The sequence below is a fragment of the Trachinotus anak genome, unplaced genomic scaffold, assembly GCF_046630095.1.
Source record: "Trachinotus anak isolate AG129_WGS33_773 ecotype Australia unplaced genomic scaffold, CSIRO_AGI_Tana_v1 ptg000003l, whole genome shotgun sequence".
Taxonomy (NCBI): Eukaryota; Metazoa; Chordata; class Actinopteri; order Carangiformes; family Carangidae; genus Trachinotus; species Trachinotus anak.
Window position 1 is genome coordinate 17240533 of NW_027273854.1, and position 21089 is coordinate 17261621.

General features: G+C 42.3%; 2 protein-coding genes across 4 annotated transcripts; one reads left to right on the top strand and one right to left on the bottom strand.

The window, feature by feature from the left end:
- Positions 1 to 532: 532 nt before the first annotated feature.
- On the top strand, positions 533 to 9473 carry znf598 (zinc finger protein 598). Of its 3 annotated transcripts, none has more exons than XM_071474187.1 (12): positions 533 to 810; positions 1874 to 1986; positions 2881 to 3010; positions 3986 to 4197; positions 4308 to 4525; positions 4669 to 4762; positions 5382 to 5569; positions 5681 to 5756; positions 5852 to 6729; positions 8006 to 8171; positions 8287 to 8434; positions 8533 to 9473. In XM_071474187.1, the coding sequence occupies exons 1-12, from the start codon at positions 637 to 639 to the stop codon at positions 8905 to 8907; spliced, it is 2772 nt and encodes a 923-aa protein (XP_071330288.1). In that variant the 5' UTR covers positions 533 to 636; the 3' UTR covers positions 8908 to 9473. The 3 variants fall into 3 exon arrangements, with proteins under 3 accessions (XP_071330288.1, XP_071330287.1, XP_071330289.1); XM_071474186.1 differs by having other exon boundaries at positions 571 to 810; positions 5852 to 6738; positions 8533 to 9052; XM_071474188.1 differs by lacking the exon at positions 533 to 810 and adding an exon at positions 1359 to 1471 and having other exon boundaries at positions 5852 to 6738; positions 8533 to 9052.
- A 5571-nt stretch (positions 9474 to 15044) lies between these two features.
- syngr3a (synaptogyrin 3a) lies at positions 15045 to 21073 on the bottom strand. Its single transcript, XM_071474190.1, has 4 exons — positions 20851 to 21073; positions 17841 to 18075; positions 17144 to 17289; positions 15045 to 15963 (listed from the first exon to the last, which is right to left on the bottom strand). Exons 1-4 carry the CDS (start codon positions 20950 to 20952, stop codon positions 15754 to 15756), a joined length of 693 nt encoding a protein of 230 aa, XP_071330291.1. The 5' UTR covers positions 20953 to 21073; the 3' UTR covers positions 15045 to 15753.
- Between the last annotated feature and the right edge of the window lie 16 nt (positions 21074 to 21089).

The following is a 21089-nucleotide window of genomic DNA, read 5'->3' on the forward strand; positions in this document are numbered from 1 at the left end:
GATTCATGGCACTACCAACATCATCCCAGTGTGATCTATCCACGTGTGAAACACGATTTGAAAGGAAATGCAGCATTAGTCACCTCTACTGTGTGAATGAGATGCTCTCTTTCCTCCCCATCTGCTCTCTGTGCTCAAGTTAATTTAGATTTCTTTGATCTGAATCTGAAAAGAATAATTTCCATCTTGGTGTTATCAAAGTCCGAGAAAGCACTAATAATTTATTGAATGTAAATGTATTATTTAAAATTGAATTATAAAGTCGTATCATGGATCAAATGGTCTCTTCTCTTTTTTTTTTTCCATCTTTATAAAAATCCAGAGAACTACCTGCACTTTGAGGCACATGTTAACATTTCAGTCTCTCACATCAGCTTCAGCTCAGACCGGCACACACGGTGCTGCACACGTGGAGCCGTCACAATCTTCCGCGCAGATCTGCACAGGTGTGTCCGGGCCCCGCGGCGCCGCAGTGCAGGTGTGGTCGTCCCATCCCCGTGTTATACAGATCGGCCAACGACACCAGGGACGTGACGCGGCGGCGGCGCAGACTTTCATACTTACGTAAGCGCTTCAGCGGCTGTCTGTCCGCAATAACAAATAGTATTAAGGGTGAGCTGTGCCTTCTTCACCAACATGGATCCAACACCCACAAAAGAGACAGAGAAACACTGCGTCCTGTGCTGCCAGGAAGTCGATATCTTCGCCTTAGGAAAATGCGACCACCCGGTGTGTTACCGCTGCTCCACCAAGATGAGGGTGCTGTGCGAGCAGAAGTACTGCGCCGTGTGCCGGGAGGAGCTCGACAAGGTGCGCGTTGCTCCGCTACTGTACCTCGGGGATGGCGCCTGGTGGTGCTAGCTAGGCCCATCGTCCCGGTGCTCTTATAGTAGAGAAAAATAGACTCGATTTGAATCGTGCCATCTTAGCTGGATTCATAATAAATGAAAAGCAGTGATGTGAATAAGACATATCAAACAACGGTGCCTGCCAACTGCTCAGACTACTTTTTTGGGCTGTCATTAGCTTAGCAGAGGCAGCTAACGCTAACACTAGCCAGTCTATGAATGCAGGTTAGCTAGTTAGCTCTGCCTAAAATCAGGTGGAGCTAGCTGACGAGTTGGCCTCTGTATGTGAGCACTTGACAGTGTGCTAGGTCGGGCGGTGTTGCTGGTTTTATCCTGCTTACTTAATGTGACAATGAGTTTGTGATTTAGTGAACTGTTATACAAAATGCCAGCTGTCAACTTTCACATTAACCAGCGTGAGCAAGTTCAATGAGTGGCTTCTTAGTTACTACTTATTTCTCGGCTGCTTTGTATTTAAATTGTAAATCTTTTTAAAGTGGCTGCTATATGTCTGCTAGTCATCCCTCCGTCGTGGAAATCGGTCCAGTCAGATTCAGGCAGCTGAATGGACTTTAGCCAACTTGTCAGCCCAGCTGGACAGTCTCCTACCAGTTAGGGCCTTAGTGAGTACCACTCCCTTCAATAGAAAACATACCTGTTACCAACTTCCCGAAAACAGACATTATTTTTAATGTCATTAAAATGTTTTGAACTGCTTTGTTTAATATCGCATGTATAAGTGTGTATATAACTGTTTTTTTTTTTTTTTTTTATAAAGTGAATGCATTCCCATAATTCCATAGGGTTCCCAACGCATTACATAATGTCGTTGTCACATTGTTACATGAGCACTATTTTCAGCCTCTAAAGATGTTGAAGTACTTGTAAAACTTGCCTAAGAATGCTAGTAGTTATTTCAAAACGACACTACAGCCTTATTTACCCTCCATTTTCTCCAAAGAGAGTGTTTGGCATGAGATATTCATAATTTCTTACATTCTTACTGACTATCACGTTGTTCTCAGGTGGTGTTCGTGAAAAAACTGGATGCCTTCTCGTCTCTGCCCTACCAGCAGTTTCCCTGTGAGAAGAAGCACGATATCTATTTTGGTAACGAGAAGATCTATGCCCAGTACAGGTACTCTTCTGCATTACTGTTTATGATTGTGTTGCCCATAGACTAGCAAGGATTGTTTCTCTTTGGCCAGTGTTTCACTAAGTTGAAATTGTCAGCAACCACCTGTCAAATGCTGGCCAGATGCGTCTGTTCATAATCAGGATAAAAGGTTAAGTGTGCCGTCACACCTACCTTGTTTGGTCTGGGCCTTGTGGACTTTTCAGTTTGGTTTGAACCACAATAGGAGGTGTGAAAGGTGCTTTTTTTCTGGATCGTTCAGACTTTTTGGGTCAATTACAGGAAGTTGAGAGAGGCTTGTCACCCATTAATAAAAACAATAAAAAGCTAAGAGGAGAAGGATATAGAAGAGGCTACTTGCCAAATTGTCAACATGCCGGCGTCAGACACATGTCTGTCTGTGAACTAGTCAATACCAGGTATAGAGAGATGAAGCACACATGCAAAGTTCTTGAATCCGCTCACAAAATTGTAAAGTACTGTAAAACCAAAACTAACCATATGGAATATAGTAATATAAAATGTGAAAAAGAAAACATGGACCGTTGTTCAGACGTGACTGAATCATGGTGAAAAGATACACAACCACACAGAAATAGTATGACTAAAAGTAGCAGCGTGCATTTGGAAAAGCCTCCAGTGCTGTTTCCTCATGATAACATATTCCACGCTGTGCTCTTGTGTTTACTGGTTCTTCTTCTGTCTCCCATTTATAAAGGCTTCTCAGTCTAAAATACATGTGTTGACCAAAGCAGTTTTATGTGTTTTATGTGAAAATAACTCATTTGGTTTGGTTTAAATCCAGACTGTAGTTTCTCATCATGTGTGTGTGTGTGTGTGTGTGTGTGTGTGTGTGTGTGTGTGTGTGTGTGTGTGTGTGTGTGTGTGTTTCATCAGGCATCTGCTGTTGTCAGAGTGCGTCCGCTGTTCAGAGCCTAAGATCTTCTCCAGGTTTGAGGAGCTGGAGCAGCACATGAGGAAGCAGCATGAGCTCTTCTGTTGCAAACTCTGCACAAAGCATCTCAAGGTATACCTAGTCAATTTTAACAAACTGATCACACTGAAGACTGTAATTAGGTTTACTTATAGTCGGTGTGACCACATTTTAGAATTGAACTGCCAGTGTTGTATACATAAATACAATATGATGTTGTACCACCAAGAAGATCAGGTGACAGCCAGGATGCACATCTCATGTGGGGAGCTGAGGACTAATTGTGGCAAAAATCATTACATTTTTTGTTTTTAACAAATAAATACTCTGGGGATTAGTATTAAGCTACTTGTGCTTGAAATACGCAATTTACTTTCACGCCAGTTGAGCACATCAAAGTATTGTCCTTGTCAACTGTACTTCACCATAACAACAGTAGTCAGTTACAGAAAATGAAGAGTGCAATGCCAACTTCAGTTATTAAATGCAATAACACAAGCATTTTTTTCAGTTATTTAAATAAGTGTAACAACTTGAGGAGTTATCAGTAAATACTGATACATCTAATTGTTCCTGGAATGTGTTGTTTGTGGCTTTCTGAAATTAATTAGTAGATAATACTGTATAACTATAACGAACAATATATACACAACTCCATTACTTCATGTCGTGTCAAATAATTAACAATAAATAACTACAGTAACCCTAACAATAATGACACTGACTTGACTGAGTTGGTTAGGGCTGACATTGTCATTGTCCAGTGAGCCCAGTCCCAGCATGTGCACGCAGCCACTCTGCGCACCTTGAATGACAGGTACAGATGAATGAGAGGTTCAGTAAAGAGCCTGGCAGGGACAGTAAAAACAGTAAAATTGATTTTTTTGACGGCCCACCGATGCAGCAGGACTTTTCTTAGTGCTCTTGATGGCCAGTCCAACTATGACAGATGATGCAATCCAATCCAATGTGTGGTGGTGAGCAAGTTTGTGGGGGAAAAAAAAAAAAAAAATCAAGATCAACAATGCTGTCAGTCCCCTGTTCTGTAAACTTTACTTCTCTTGCCAGATCTTCTCCCATGAGCGGAAGTGGTACAACCGTAAGGAACTGGCACGTCACAGAACACATGGAGACCCAGACGACACCAGTCACCGAGGACACCCGCTCTGCAAGTTCTGCGATGACCGTTACCTTGATAATGATGAGCTGCTGAAACACTTGCGCAGGGACCACTTCTTCTGTCACTTCTGTGACGCAGACGGTTCTCAGGAATACTACAGGTGTGTATAGCTGTTTCTCACACAGAAATCCTGTTTGGTCATGAATCATCCACTGAACGCAAGAAAGGTGAAGCCGGTTGTTAAGACTTTATTTTTAAATGTGTTGACAGCGATTATCAGTACTTGAGTGAGCACTTCAGAGAGAGTCACTACCTGTGTGAGGAAGGCCGCTGTGCCACAGAACAGTTCACCCATGCTTTCCGCACTGAGATCGACTATAAGGCCCACAAGGCTGCAGCACACAGCAAGAACCGGGCCGAGGCTCGACAGAACCGCCACATCGACCTGCAGTTCAACTACGCCCCGAGACAACAGAGGAGAAATGAAGGTCGGTGACGATGTTATGTTTGGGTCTGTATGAGGGAGACTTACCCATTCACAACACTTGCCATTCCACTGGAAGTTATTGTTGATATAAATGTAGTTTGGAAGAAGTGAATGTGAGTAAAAGCAGTATGCGTGTGTCCTCAGGTCTGGTGACAGGCGAGGACTACGAGGAGACGCGTCACAACCAAGGAGGAAGAGGACGGTCTCATGGGGGACAGAAGAGCTGGAGATACTCTCGGTGAGTCTAAGTGACCAGTTCTGTGTTGACTACATCAGCGTCCGGTGCAATTGATGGGGAGTGAACGTGGAAAATATTTAACAAATGGCTGGCTGACAATCACCTTTGTACTGCTGCTCTGTGTGTCTGTGTATGTGTGTACACTTGTACTTGCTACATAGTAAGGACCAAAAGAAGTGTTTTACTAATAGAGTGAGGACATTTTGGCTGGTCCTCACTTTTTGAGACACCTTAAAATCACATTTTTAGGGTTAAGACTTGGTTTTAGAGTTATGGTTAGAATTAGGTTTAGGTTAAGGTTAGGGTTAGGGTTAGGCACTCAGTTAGAAGAAGAAAGATAGAAGTGCAAGTATGTGTGTGTGTGTGTGTGTGTGTGTGTGTGTGTGTGTGTGTGTGTGTGTGTGTGTGTGTGTGTGTTTGTTTCTGTGCAATTTCAGTATTGAAATGTAAAACTTAAGTCTCTGAAGGCTCCACTAAGGCTGTTTCTGTTCAACATTCCACAATTGAGCAGCTGTTGCAGTCAAATTTCCAGTTTATTTTCAATCATGGTGCAATTATGTCATGTTATTGGTTTTGTTGTTGCTTTTGACTCTACTGGAGTGTGTGCTTGTCCATGCAGAGAAGACGAAGACAGGCAGATGGAAGCTGCTATAAGGGCGTCCATGGCAGTGCGTAGACAGGAGGAGAGAGGGGCGGTGCAGGAGAGGAGTGCTCCCAAACACCCCAGAGAGGAGAGGATGGAGAGAACAGAACCAGAAGAGCCCAGACACAGGACCGGACACATTAAACCAACAAACAAACCTCCAGGTGAAAAAAAGTTTCAAATGTACTAATCAGTGAATGTGTTGTTAGGTGTTGTCGTGAAAGGACTGGTAAACTGTAGTGATTCTGACACAATTATTGTCACCTCTTTGACAGTAAGAACAATGAAGAGCACTAATCCAGGAGAAGAAGACGACTTCCCAGCTTTGGGAGCCATAGCTGCAACCTCCATGTAATATTTTTCACACAGTACAAACTGATATTCTCATCATATGCTCTGGTTTGCCGAAATCTTCATTTCCTTTCTTGTTGTGTGTCTTCCTCTAGTGTAAAGCCAGCTCCTGCAGCCGCTCCAGCAGCCCGTGCAGCTTTGAAGGAAGATGACTTCCCTAGCCTCTCAGCTGTTGCTGTTGCATCCCCCATGACCCCAGCTTACTCTGCCCAACCTAAGAAGACTTCTTCTTTCCAAGAGGAGGATTTCCCAGCGCTCGTGTCCAAAATCCGGCCCTTCAAACCTGCAGCAGGAACCAACTCTGCATGGTCCAACAATACTGCCGTGGCTAAACCCATCACTCACCCTCCTCCCTCTTCCAGACCTCCCCCTAGCTTTTCATCTGCATCCTCTGGCCCTCAGCTCCTCTCCTCCTCAACTTCTGTATCTTCACGGAGGAAAAAGAAAGTAGGAGATAATGGGAAGGCAGCATCTACCCGGTCTCCTCCTTTCTCAGATGATGAGAGTGGAGGAATGACGCAGCAGGAGTTCCGCTCAGTGCCCACCATGTTGGACATCTCTTCTCTGCTCACTGTTAAAGGAGGCAACAGTAAACCCCCAACTGCGACCTCTAGCCCTTCAAACCCGACCACCAACACCGATCTCCCTACCTCCAAAGCCAGCAAGAAGAAAAAACAGCAGAAGAACACGGCTGCTCCCTCTACGTCTGTGTCTTCAACCACGACAACAACTGTAAATACAATCTCAGTGGAAACAGCTGCACAGAAGGAGAATGTCCCTGAGAAAACTTGCAACAAACCTCTTTCCAGCACTGTGACAGCGGCACTGACGAGCGGATTGGTTAATGGCCACCCTGAGAAATCACCACCTATTAGCAAGGAAGCAGCTGCAGTAACCCCTCATCCTAACACGGACCCCCCTCTTGAACAGGAAGAAGAGTTTCCTGCTCTCATGACCAAGAAACCTCCGCCAGGTACAACAAGTATGCCAATATCCACAATATTCTTTTGTGATGGTTTGACATTTTCTCTTTTTCTGCTTATAGTTTTTACAGTCTACTATAATTAAATCCTAGCAGGAGACGTGTGTCTGTGTGGCAGTTTTGAAAGGTATTGAGGTACTGAGGCTGGTGTTTGCTGAATTGACATCTGTCTGCTCCAGCATTTTGCTGTAATTTAAGGTAGTTTTTTTTCTCCTCTGCTTTCTCCTTCACCGTGTACAGGAAACTACAGTACAGATGTCATGGGAACTGATACTTTGGTACCAAGTCGATGGCAAAATTTTGAAAATGTGACAGTGCTTGTTTTGCTACAGTACCGACGGTACTGTGCATGTTATATTTAGTGGAGATGTGATTTTCAGGGACTGACGTGGGCAGTATAATAACCCTGCAGGTGTTGTAGTCTGACGTCAGACTTGGCACAAAAAACAATAACAACAATACGTGTTGCGTATGCAGCAACAGGTCTGCCACGACTTGTGGAAAGAAAACATGCCAAGACTGGTGTGTGGAGGTGTTTTGCATTTCACGTGGACAAGTTGAAGACAACTAAAAGCCAGAATGCCAATGGTGCCACAGAGCATTTCAAATGACAGAAGGAATCACCTCAAATTTATCTGTACATGTTGTATTAACGTGTTGTCAAAATGTTCATGTCCTGAAATGTTACCGTTAGGGTTAGTACTGAGTACTTTATGGAGGTTTGTGTGTGTGTGTGTGTGTGTGTGTGTGTGTGTGTGTGTGTGTGTGTGTGTGTGTGTGTGTGTGTATTGGTATACTGTGTGTGAAGCAGCCTCTGTTGTTTTCCTCTTGTTTTTTACAGTGGTATTGAATTTTGTGTTGATAATCATGGAATCTCCTTGGTATTGATACTCACTACCAAATTTCTCATATCGTGACATCTCTACCCCTCACACACACGGAGCAAAGCAGAGGAGAGACAGGCCCACACCTTGTTTCCAGCACATCTTATAAACCCCTCTAAAACCAAAGATGGACAGATGTCGACCCCTAACATCAGAAAGTCAGGCCAAAATATCAGCATTTTTTAAAACATGTAATCTGGCAACAGAGGCGTGGATGATATTTTGTTGCTTCACAGAACTGTCGATTCAGGTCACCACAATTGGCTTGTGTCGTTTTTCTGTGCTGAATTCAAATGGAGAGAAAACCAGGCTCTGTCTGCACCCATTGACTCAAGTCATAGGAGGTGATAGAAGTAGTAGCTCACACTGTCTTTATCTGTCAGGCTTCAAGACCTCCTTCCCAATGAAGGCTTCAGCTCCTGCCCCATCCTCCACAATGCCCCCACCTCCACCCGGTCTGGGAATCTCAGCCCCTAAGCCCCCCCCAGGCTTCACTGGGATCCCCCTCAACAGCAATGTGGTGGAGCCTGCTCCTTCTGCAGTCAACCTGTAAGCCACTGCTTTTTTTTATGTGATCTCCTCTTGATTTGTTTGTGTTTGACGACGATTTTGGTGTTAAAAGTGCTCACCCTGTTGGCCTTTTTTTCTTTTTTTCCACCCTTAGGCCCCCCAAAGTGTCAAGCAGTGGTTACCTAGTGCCAGAGGACTTCCAGCAGAGGAACCTGGAGCTGATCCAGTCCATTAGAAAGTACCTCCACAACGATGAGTCAAAGTTCAACCAGTTCAAAAACTACTCTGCACAGTTCAGACAGGTATTCACCAAGTTATGATCATGAGTTTTTTTGTTAGATGTCACCTTTTCATCCATTAATTGCACATTTTACTCCTCGAATTGTGTAATTGTTCCCAGGGTGTGATCACAGCAGCTCAGTATCACCGCAGCTGTAAGGACCTGCTCGGAGATGATTTTAACCGCATCTTCAATGAGTTGCTGGTGCTCTTGCCGGACACTGGCAAGCAGCAGGAGTTGCTGACTGCCCACGGAGACTGTAAGGCCCTGGAGAAACAGTCGGGGGCTGGAGGAGGAAAGAAAAACAAGAACAAGAAGAACGCCTGGCAGACACCTCCCACGGTGGCTAACGTAGCAGCTGAGCTGGACTGCCAGGTGTGCCCCACTTGCAGACAGGTACTGGCCCCCAAAGACTTCAACTCCCACAAGACCCTTCACATCAGGGAGACTGAGGAGTTCCCTTCCTTGCAGTCAATTAGCCGCATCATTAGCTAGCCCGTGGTTTTACCTCTGCTCTGTTTGCAATTGTGAGGCAGATTTTCAGTTGCCCTTGCAGCCCTGTCAAAGCCGTGCAGGAGCCAGCGTGGAAAACAGCAGCCTGCTTACTGTATGACCACGTCTCAGAGGAGCTTGGGCCTATATCTCACGTTGAAGGAGAATTTAAGATGGTTTATGATGTTTTTACTTTCTGCTGAGGATTGTATTGATAGGTTTGTGTAAATGGTTTTACAGTTTAGACACACAGGGTTGCTCCAGTTCACCTCTTCTTTCAATTCGCATCCTGTGAGGACGTCTCCAGCTGGCACTGGCACTGGCAACATCTAACCAGAACTATCGATTTATTTAAGGAGAGCAGAGAGACGAGCAAAGGCTTTACTTGAATAATTTTTTGCTCCCTAATACAAAATAATGTTGATTTGCATTTTGTACCATGCTTTGTGCTTTCAAACTGATAACAAAAATGTCTTTTGTCAACAAACAGAGTTGATAAAGTTATGTATAATTCCCCAGAGGGGCTGCTTGGTTAAATAACAAAATAAACACAAATATGTTCATTTCAACATTTTAGAACCATATTTATTTAAGTTTAGCTGTTTAATTGCTTTTAATTGTTGGTTGCTTCGTGCAGAGGAAGGCGTTTTAGGTATTTGAGTGAATAGATTCCTGTCATGTCAGAGGATGAGTGACAGGAAGGAAGCTGCTTCAGGAATTAGAACAAATTTTATTTCACAGTTTAAATGCTTTTCTATACTGTTTTCATTTATTCTGTTCATGTCACTCACCGGTAGATCTGCTTCACTGGTTGACAGATGGACTAGTTAATCGGGGCGGTGCTGTTGCACAAGGTTTCAAATGGAAACTAAAGACCTAAACAATCAAAGAGTGTCCTTGCCTGTTTTCAACAGTTTTCACATAGTATATCTGCTTTTTAAGGATGAGGGGTAGGATGGGATGATAACCACTTAGGTTTCCAGTGGTTTTGTATTTATTTAAGTTTCCAGCTTTTATTACGGTGTACATCTCTTTATAAAATGGGTTATGATTAATAAATGCCTTATGCTATCATAATGCCAGCAACATAAAACAGTAGCATCTCTCTCACCCCTACACATTCAAATTCAACCTTTGACACTCTGGACATGTTTACTCTTTGTTAGCGTGCACTGGTTATATCCAATACACAATCTGTCCATTTTCTCCCTCAGGAGCCTTAGCTTGCAGTACTGCCCACCTGTGTGCATGTACATTTTGTTCTGCCCTCACTACTTCAGGACTAAAGTTCAAATTTCAGATTTAGGTTAGAGTAAGAGTTGGGGGTGGAGTTAGTTATTTAGTTGTCATTCGGGTAAGGGGCTAGGGAATGCATTATGTCAACAAGGGTCCTTACAAATGGAGAAAGACCCAAACGTGTATGCATGTGAGATGACATGTCACAAAGTAACATGTAACGTGATCTTTAGAGCTACAATGGTTTATCGATCATTTTTCAAGCAAAAATGCACCTAAAAAATTGATGTTTAAAAGTTGTCCAGAGGGACTTTGCATCTTTTCTTGACCTTAGATTATAATTAAATAATAATCTGTGAGTTTTGGACTGTTGGTCGGACAAAATGTTTTATAGACCAAAATAACACATTAATTAAAAAGTAACTTGCAGATTAATTGATAATACAAATAGTTGCAGCCCCAATAATCTTGTTTACATTATGTGTAAGAGCTGTGCCTATTCCTGATCAGCTACTTGTGCAACAGTGGTGTATTATAAATGCATATATGTGGAAAGCTAAACTAGCTAAACAAAACTACAGTGGTATTATGTAATTTCATAAAATGTGGGGAAATTGTTTGAATGCAAACTATTTTAATAATTCTACTTAACTGTCATTTTCAATTATTTGATCTTTATTTCATCCCTGAAATACTGACAGGAAATGAATTATTTCCAAGTGAACATTTTGAAAGAGATCATCCCAGGTCTAGTTGTTGATTAAAATTTAATGAAATTAAAAAACTGGAACAAACTTCACACATTAAACTCAGGCACAGAAACAGGCAGTCCAAAACATGTTATCTTTTTTATTGGAGTGACGGTCAGACTGCAGTCCAGACACATTCAGCTAATAGACAGTGACACACATCTCTGTACACAGCGTTTTTACACTGAAGAGGTCAAACACCTTCAGAACAGGAAGAAACAACTCAGAAGAAACATGTTAAAGGGGTAGCACACTACAAAATCAATGTTTACTTGTTTGTTTATCAATGGGGTTTGTTTTTTATCATCAGTATTAACGGGGGACAATTTGTAATATTGATGCAATGTATTATACTGGAAAACCCACAGTTGATGGCACTGGCATTAATACATATCATAACCTTTTATCTCGGTCTAACAAAACGACAGCATGATCACATAAAACTTTGATTTTGGTGCCGACGGCCCCTTTAATATTGGTCAAACAAAGTATTTCCAACAAAGAGTGCATTGTAGTTAATAAATAATCATTATTAATATATATATTTTTTTTATTTTCAGTAGTACAGGACAAACCAGACCCTGGACATCATCACACACAGGTTCCATTTACTTCAATAACATACTGAATTTTACAATCAACCAATACCACATTAGTGTACATGGGCCAGAGCACAAAACACAGAGAATGCTTGTATTATTATTTTTATCTACCACACTGACTGAAGAGACTGAAGCACTGAGAACAATAATACAACCTGACCTGACAGTACCCCAAACTACCCAACAGTACCTCAGTAGTACCCAATACCTCCATCAAGACCCCAGTCACACCCAACCACTTAACTGGATACTAGCAGCCCAGTAATACCTGACATTTAAAGGACTATACTGGTGGTTTCTCATATTTCAGCATGTTCAAACTTGACATTATTACTGACCATAAGATTTTAAATTGATTTCCTTTCTATGGGAAGGAAAACAAACTTGCAGAGACTCAAGTCTGTCACTATTAATATTTATTTAACTTGAATCCAATTTAAATCCAGCACAGGAAATGATGCAAATACTCTATAGAGGAGTAAGTACAGAATTTAAATACATTTACTGCCTATTGTAGAAAGATGCAGAACCATAAATGTCAAAATGGGGTTGACTTCATGAAAGTCTTCAGGATTATACCATTTAATATTGTGTAGTTTAGTTATTACAGCATGGCAGTGCACGTGTGAGAAGGGGTCTGGACTGAACTCGCTCAACACGGACATGAGATTTGAGAATCAAAGAAGAATTCTGAGAATCAGTCAGTCGTGTCAGACAGTCGGACCTCAAATACGAACAATAAGCAAAGCTGCATGTAATGAAAAGCACCAGGTCAAATGGCACATTTAGTGACTCAAGTCTCTGCAAGATGATATTTATCATATCAGAACGGTATCCTGAACAGTGGGGAATCCATCTAAAAATGTCTTCAGGATATAGCTGGACGTTATTTTTACTGAACATGACTTATTGGTAACTGGCTAAAACATGAAAAAAACACAAGTTTAGACCTTTAACTGCACCAAATAGTTTTAACAGTACCCAACCATGCACCCGAGTACCTGAAAGTATTTGCAAATCAACCCAACCTAAAACCCACCTAGTGACAGTCCAGCACCGAACACTGTTGCACCCTTTCCCTAAACAAAATCCTGAAAGGAAGTACTACTGGAAAACCCTCAGTTTATCACGAGCACTCACTTAACTACCCACTCGCAGACAGTCTGGTGAATAAAATGCAGAAAATCATGCTCACATGTAAATCCTTAACGACTACTCTTTGCTCTGTTCTACAAGATTTTGAAATTATTTTCATACTTATAAGTGCTTGAAATAGGAAGGTATGGAACAGAAAGGGCTTTATTCCCATTTGCCTTAAGAGCTATTTCTTTACAACTAGGCTTACCTGACTTTATGAGCCAATAACCTCACGAAATATAAGAAATTACTTTGATACCATCTCCTGTTTTGTGTTTTGTTCCATTACATAAAGTAAATCAGCCTTCGTGCACAATTCTGACCATTAACTGTGATTAATATAACACAAGAAGGAATCCTGTCAGCTGCACTGATTGCTGGCAAATCTCACTTTGTAAAACACTTTGGAGTCAACTTAAGAATTACATAGTATTCAACATATAATGAGTCTTATAGAACAATTTCATGCATTATTATCATGATTACTTTTAAAACTCAGGGAACCGCAGTTGTCCTGCTGCTGCAGAGCCTTCTCTGGTCAGCAGAGGGCGCTGTTTACATGGGATCAGATAGAGGAGCAGGCAAGGCATTCTACAGGTCAATCATATCACTCAAACAGGAAGTTTTATATTTGGCTCTGTCATCAAAAAAAAAGATAGAAAAAAAAAGAATCATTTCTTTTCATAACTTGACATATAACTTGATATAATATATTTAGCAGAAAGACTAATTCTCTTTTGGGGAATTTATTAAATGGTGAAACAGACTAATGGTTTCCTCCTCTGCGCTAAAACTCAGACAAACAAATCTTTGAGAAAAAAACTTTTATGCACCACTAATTAACTGCACACACTCACACACTGCCACACAAACACATGGATCACGGTCTCTCATGCATGTTAATACACGTGCACATGCACACCTGTTGCACGTGCATGCACTCACACACACACACACACACACACACACACACACACACACACACACCAAAACTACAGATTCACTGATGGCGAGTGCACGTGAACCACGACACAGAGACACTGCTACACACCGACATAGTTGGCATGATTACTATCTACATCATTAGTGACCCACATCCACCCAACCCTGTCCCTGTCCCCATGGCAACAAATTCCGACCCATCTCCCTCAATGGCGGGGTTGCAGGATCAATGAATTAGCCAGCTAGCATCCCTAACCTCCCACAAACAGGTTTTTTCTTTTGCCTGAGACTGTACTGAATCATCCAACAACCTGACCTCTCTCACTGAATAAAAGCTCATCTGTTGCCACCCCCTGCTTTGTGATTACATAAAATCCCATAGACAGTAACAACATAGTAGTAATATGGTAATCAAAAGACAGCAATAAGAACACAGGGCAGTTTGGCAGCTTCTAAAACGTAAACATAAACAGACCTGACTTACCCAGAATCTCCCCACTCGCCCCCATTTTATACATACGACACGCAACATAGGACACTGTCTCAAATAACCCACTAAATATATTCCCTGGCATGGGTGGATTACAAGCCAATGAGCCCCCCCAGCTATCTTTGCAGGGGCAAGACCCCACACTGAAAGTCTTTGTCATTTCAAGTCTCTTTGTTTCACTTCTTCATGTCTCTTTGTTGCTGTCTTGAGTCTCTTTGTAGTTGTTTGTGGTTGTTTGTGGTTGTTTTGAGTCTCTTTGTTGTCATTTTGCCTCACCTTGTAGGAATTTTGTCATAGTCCTGATTGATTTACCAATAAGAAATGTTAACAGTCACTTCAAACAAGGGCTCCAGCAAAGGGGACGACCTGACCCCTTGGGCCCCTGGCCATGTGCCTGGTAAGCCCATTCAGTAATCCATCCATGCCTGAGACAGAAATATACCAGACTGAAAAGTGATTCGCTGTGGATTATGGTTTCCCCATTGAATCTTGAGAGCGATCAAACTGCGAAAACTGTCCTTCGTATGTGAATGAACCAGAATCACATGTTAAGCTATCGTGACAAGGTACTTGACAAATATTTTGTATTGTAAAACTGTTTTCCTTTAAACTGAGTTAAAACAATGGACTCCACAACATCAAGGAAGACTAAAGAATACTTGATATAACAGCTTCATCAATAATACTAATTATCTATAAATTAGCAACACGCTTTGTGGATGAAGAGTCCTCGGTTCAACATAACATCTACCGTATATCTTACAAACTACTCCAATCTTTACCAAGCTCAGCAATTTAGATAAACAATTTCAATGTGTCACATTTGCCTGAGATTTGTGAGTACAATCCAAAGACTAGTAAGTAATTTGAGACAGTGCCTAAAGCTGGTCTAATCTGATGGTATCTAGCCTACCTATAGTACAGTTTATACCTACCTACATAAGAATGTGAGATATTGCACTTGGTCACAAAACATTGTCGTCATTGTTTTTTTTTTGTTTTTTTTTTTACAGCATGTGGAAATCTACTAAATTAAGTCACTGTCTGAGACACGCAGTACAGTATGGCACTTAGTTGATCTCTAAGTTTGGAAACATGCAGATTTAATACACATGATCACTTTTAACTGCAGCAGGGAAAAGGGGAGGAACGACCAGATCGTACTGTAGCTAAAGAAACATTCCCCGTCACTGTTTGGCATGAAAGGGGATTGGACACTTTAATGAATGAAAAGAGTAAGACGAAGGTGCCGCATGTGAGTGTCCTCTGCGCTATAGTTAGTAATCTAATACTGCTCTGTGGTGGAGTCACTCACTTGTTAATTCCTTCATCTCTTTTTTTGACAAAATAGTGTTTGAATACTGCAAAGTGGCCTCCTCTTCTGTATCTCCTCTTCTTGTTTTCTTTTTCTCTCATCTGCTCTGATCTGAGGACAATGGATTTGCTGAAGTAGGAAATTGAGTTCAACACACAGGTCTAGAAAAGTGCCGAGAAAGCTGGAATGTTAAGGAAGGAACAGGAACGAGAGGAGGAAACAAAGAAAGAGAGGCCATTTTTTTTTAACAGTTATTGAAAACTCAGCTCAGATCAACACATAAACAACTGCACGTGTAACATCACAGAAAGCAATTTTCTTTATCTTCCATCTCATCCCTCTCCCGATTTTCCTCTTCCACCATCAGGTCTATCTTATCTAGTAAATGGGAACCTGGTATGTGGGTGCTGCGTTGCTCTCAGTGAATGGTGGGCTCTGGTAGGTCTCTGTGGTCTCAGTGTTGCCACCTCCTGGTGAATTGGACGGGTAAGGCTGGGTGGGTGCGCCGCCGTCCATGTGCTCCGTGGTGAACAGGGTCATGTCTGTACCAAGCAGATACTTCTGGACCGCACGCACTGTTAGACCAGCCTACAGGGGCAGGGGGGTGGGAAAGAGAGGGGGGCAATAGATGAAAAAAATCAGAAAAAACCCACTCTAGGTACTGCACAAGTCAAAATAAGCCAGACTAAATCATGACAGCTCAGTTTTTAATAACCAGATATTAGTGAAGAAACCACTTTTAAAAGCAGAATTTCATTGTTTGTTTTATATGATGTAATTGCTGCTATAGAAATTAAGAAATTACCTATGTAAAATTAAACAAGAAGATCGATACCACTCTCATGTCTCTATGTTAAATATGTTACTGTCTTTTTCACATTATGTGTTTGTACAAATTCAACAAAACTGTAACAAAGATATAATGTAATAGTTACTGAGATTTAGAGGTACTGGTAGATCGATTTTATTATCCTTGGTCAGAGTCAGGCTGTATCCAGTTTTTGTGTTAAGCTAAGCTAACTGGCTCCCAGCTATAGTTTCATATTTAACGGAAACGTGTGCCAGTGGTATCAATCTTCTCATCTGACTCTCTGCCAGAAAGCAAACCTGCGAATGTTCTAAAATGTTATTTTTGTATGTCCAAAACGATTTGTGTAAGTTCAGACAAAGATGTTGATGCCTTTAAACTCACAAGCCTTGTGAATAACTGTGAGTCAGCAGATGCATGACCAGTTTCTCACCTTCAATTTATTCAGACATGGATTATTTTTCACAGTTCAGGTCGTGGATGGATCAAACGGACCTACCAGGCACAGGCACCGGGGCCCGACTGATCAGGGAGGCCTTAATCCTGAGCTTTTGTTTGAAGTGTCATTAACTTTTCTCTTTGGACAGTCAAATAGCTCAGTGAAAAATGGGAATGTCCTGGCGATTTCTTTTCCTCCTCCTGATTGTTTAGTTTAGTTTAGTAGGAAAATCCGCTCTTATCAATATTACTACTGGGGAGTTCTGGGTACATGTATTAAAAATAAACAATAAGGCAATGAAAACATATGAAACACTCTTGACTGGACCTGCCTAGCTGATTCTAGGGAGTTTGCAGGACAAGGATTTGCTTTATAACTTTGTACTACCTACTATTGCTCAGTAGACTAAGCCTTTATTCTGGTTCTAGTTGTGTGCCAAAACCTTTGTGTTACTGTTTATTGCATGTCTGCATTGTTGCATGCCCCTGTGTGTACATGTCTGTGCAGTTGCATATCCTTACCCAGGTGATTATGGAGAAGAAAGAGAAGGCGATTGCTGCCCGAGCTGCATCTGCCCCCTGGTTGAGTGGCAGCTCATCAGGTGTGGTCCGTGACCACTGATTGGCCAGGAAACAGAAACTTACGAAGTACAGGAAGGTCCAGAAACCTGCCAGAGGAACCGTGACACTATGTTACAGCAGAAAGAAAGATAGTTCCCGTCTTAACTCTACAAACAGGAGGCAAAAAAAATCACAATCACCAACAGGTATTGGTTTTTCAAATCCAAACCAACTGAGGCTTTTCTTTGTTCCCTTTAGAAATTAAAAATATTCTCATTTCTCTGACAACTGCAATGTCAGTTTACAGGTTTCATTTCTCTTGGTCTCTTCTGGTGCTTGAAAGCAGTCATCTGAAACAAAGAAGTGCGTCTAGTTCGGCTAAATGTTGGTATTCTGGGGAAATCCAGCCGTTTGAATCCTGCCTTTCAACATGATCAAGACTTAACAAGGACACTATTTATGTCTTATGTGTCTCTGCAGTATACTAACTGAATATCCAAGGCCCACTCCCATTGTAAAATAACATTCACACCTATCACCGACACTGCTTCTGGCCATTTGACAAATCACAGGCCAACTATGAAATGTCCAAATTGTGCTCTCTGACACTGAAATGTATCAAAAACTTAAATTCGACCTCCCATGGCTGCCTCCTCACCTGAGAAGCCGATCTCAAGCATTACAGCCTTCTTCCTGTCTTTGACGGAGCTGATGGAGGAGAACTTGTAGTCGAGCAGGAAGAAGAAGGAGCACGCCAGCAGGCCCACCAGGCCCACAAACACACCGTAGTTACAGGCGTCTGCGTTCTTATTGAAGACGCAGTGGAGACGCTCACTACCCATGTTGACGTAACCCTCATTCACGATGGAGGCAAAGACCACCAGGGAAAATATCTGTGGACGGGGACAGAAGAGGAAGAGGAGAGGGTGGAGACAAGGGAGAGAGAAAATGGAACGAGGGAGATTTGTTGGTAAAAGCAGAAGAAAAAAGAAAGGATATTAACATACAAATTATTGCTTAAACTATCACCATATGTCTTATTTTCTTTACATCACACTCACTTTAACAAACACAAACACTGTTGCAGGCTCACTGGAAACAGGACTGTGGCAGTACTACTAGAGAGTGTCTCTTTGAGCGTGCTCAGACCATAAGCATTAACCTAATTTCCTCTCTTTCTCGGTGACTGACTGAAGAGGTGGATGCTTCACTTCCCCTTCAGAATCACACCGTCCTCAGGCGGTGTGTATACCAACAGAGGAATTGTGGTAAAGGTTGTCGTATCTCATGCTATGACATTTTTCCCCCCATTACTCCATCTCATTTCTATCAATAACGCCCTTCTCTACATGTGATCTCTATAGTTTATTCTCTGTCTTCTTCCCTCCCTCTGTTCTGGAGTCGCACACTGACGCTGATCAGCTGACTAACACACATTGGCAGAACAGGGCCGTGTGACACACACACACACACACACACACACTCAGAAATGCACCCACACTTGGGGGTTTGGGTCATATGATGGTGGAGGTGCACACAATGGGATAATGTTGGGTCCACATTTTAAACTAATCACGTGTGGATATAATCTGAGCAGATACACACTCGGGTGCTTTTAATGAATCAGCATGATAAAGCTGCTTAAGCTGCTTCTCCTAATGTAAAGAGAAACTTTCACCATGGTTTTTGCTTGATTATGACAGTGTATGTGCACTGAGTTTGAAAGGAAATTCAACTACTGATTATTTTTGACACTGCTTCAGGTTCCCTCCAACTGTCTCATTTGCTTTATACTTTGATTTTTTTTTACTTAGGGTGATGTAAAGATGAAGAGAACTGCTGCTTTAGCAATGTAAGGACAATATGAGTTGTTTTTGTTTCAATCAAGAAAGTGAGAGTGTGATGTAGCACAGTTGCCACCCTGAAGCAGTGATGGCAAAAATACACCAACAAACAGCAAAATGGTTAATTATAAATGTAAAGCCCATCAGCCAGGATGGTTTTAAAATGACTGATGTGGGCTGTCTGAACTGAAAGCTAGATTTAGGCTCCAGTGTGGGGATTAATGAACTACATGTAATTCATCTAGTAGTTTAACTATTTTGCAGAAGCTTGCTGGCAGTTCAGCTACACTGTGTAGTGGCTCATTTTTGTGTAGTTAATACTGAAACTGTTAACAATATTAGGCCATACAAGGAAAGGAATGATTTTTTTAAATTTAGATTTTATCATTGTTTCTTTACTGTAATTAAACCGTGATGTCATCCTGACCCGAGGCAATGCATTTGTCAGGCGGTCCACACCACACACTTGATTTTTGTGTAGTGCATGTGCAAAACGTACGTGCAGGTGCTGTGTAGTCTCACAGCTACATCTTCATCATGTCTAAACCTCTTGAATCTCAGCCTGAGGACGAATCACCACGGCCATAGTTAAGCAATTACTATAAACAAAACCAAAGCTGATATTCCAGCACTCTCCCATAAATACTGAGGTATTTTAGTTTTTTGGTTTACGTATGACCTGTGGACAAGTTGGTAGGCCTACTTTTGTGTCTTTTATATGTTTATTGTATTGTATTGTATGTTGTAATTTCATATCATATGTACACTGTCAATTTTTATGTTTTTTACATGGCAGTTTGAACAACCTTTTCTGAATAGCTTTAGTAAACCAAACCAGATTTCTCTGTAGTGTAGTTTTGCCGTGGTTCACCTTCTCCTTGTTTAAAGTAATTGGTAGTTTGAAATGCTATGCTTTTAAAGTGGCCTCACCAACATTGTAAGACTCCAGAGGCTCAGGAGTAAACCTTGTCTTAACTTCTTCACCTACGCTAGAAAAAAACCCCACAACATGTTCGTTTTGTGAAACCTGAAACAAATACGGTTGACATTTTTTTTTTTTTTTTTTAGCTCTCCTAGTTGTGCTTCAGAGATTTCCACACTGGTAAAGAAGACCTTCTCTGTGTCACCCAAAGGTGATGCGTTACATCCAGCGCCAGGCCACGACGCGTCTCCGCGGCTCTGCGTGCGTAATGATGTCCACGGACCAATCACAGGTGAGATGACGGACGACGACCGTTTAGGGTAAATCAGCAAAAATCATTAATGGAAACATGATTAGAGATTAAAAACGAAGCGGGTTTGTAAGGCCAGCAACACAGTTATGTTTTTAGAGAAAATAATATAATGATTGCCACGAACAACGGGGTCGGGGAGGCTGAGGGATATGAGCAAGGAGATGTCTTATTTTCTACACAGCCCGGGTCCGGTCCACTGCACATCCCAGGCTGTGCTCCTGAACCACTGACAGGCAAGCTTTAAAAAACATGAGGATAGGTGAGGATACAGTGGTTTCTGCCCCATTAAACATCTGTACCAGGATCAGTTTCATGGTCAGGGTGTCAGATAACCACCAGGCCTGGGTTACACCCTGAACGGTATATTTCTGTATAAATACACCCCAAATACTAAGAGGCATACATTTCATGGTTTCCACTCACACACCCTGCTCATCAATCATCGGTGGATTTCTGAGGGTCTCTATTTGCAGGGAGAACACGTCACGGGTCTCACGCCGCAACGACAACAGAGAGGGACCCCCCCCCCCCCCCCTCAAACACACACACACACACACAAACAGCAGTACCGTAAAATACCCGCTCTCACCCAGGACAGCACTCTGAGGATGGTCTGCGGCTGCTTGGCGAAGGTAATCGGGTCGATGGCGGACCCGGCCCGGCCCGCTCCGAACGATCCCACTCCGTCCATCTTCTGTGGCTCTCTCTGTGCGCTCCTCGCAGCTCCAGGCTCCCGGCTCCACGGCAGGATGGATGCGCTGCTGCTCCGCGGCTGTAGGGACGGGTCCTGCGCGCACCCAGAGGCGCGCAGGCACAGCGGCGGACGCG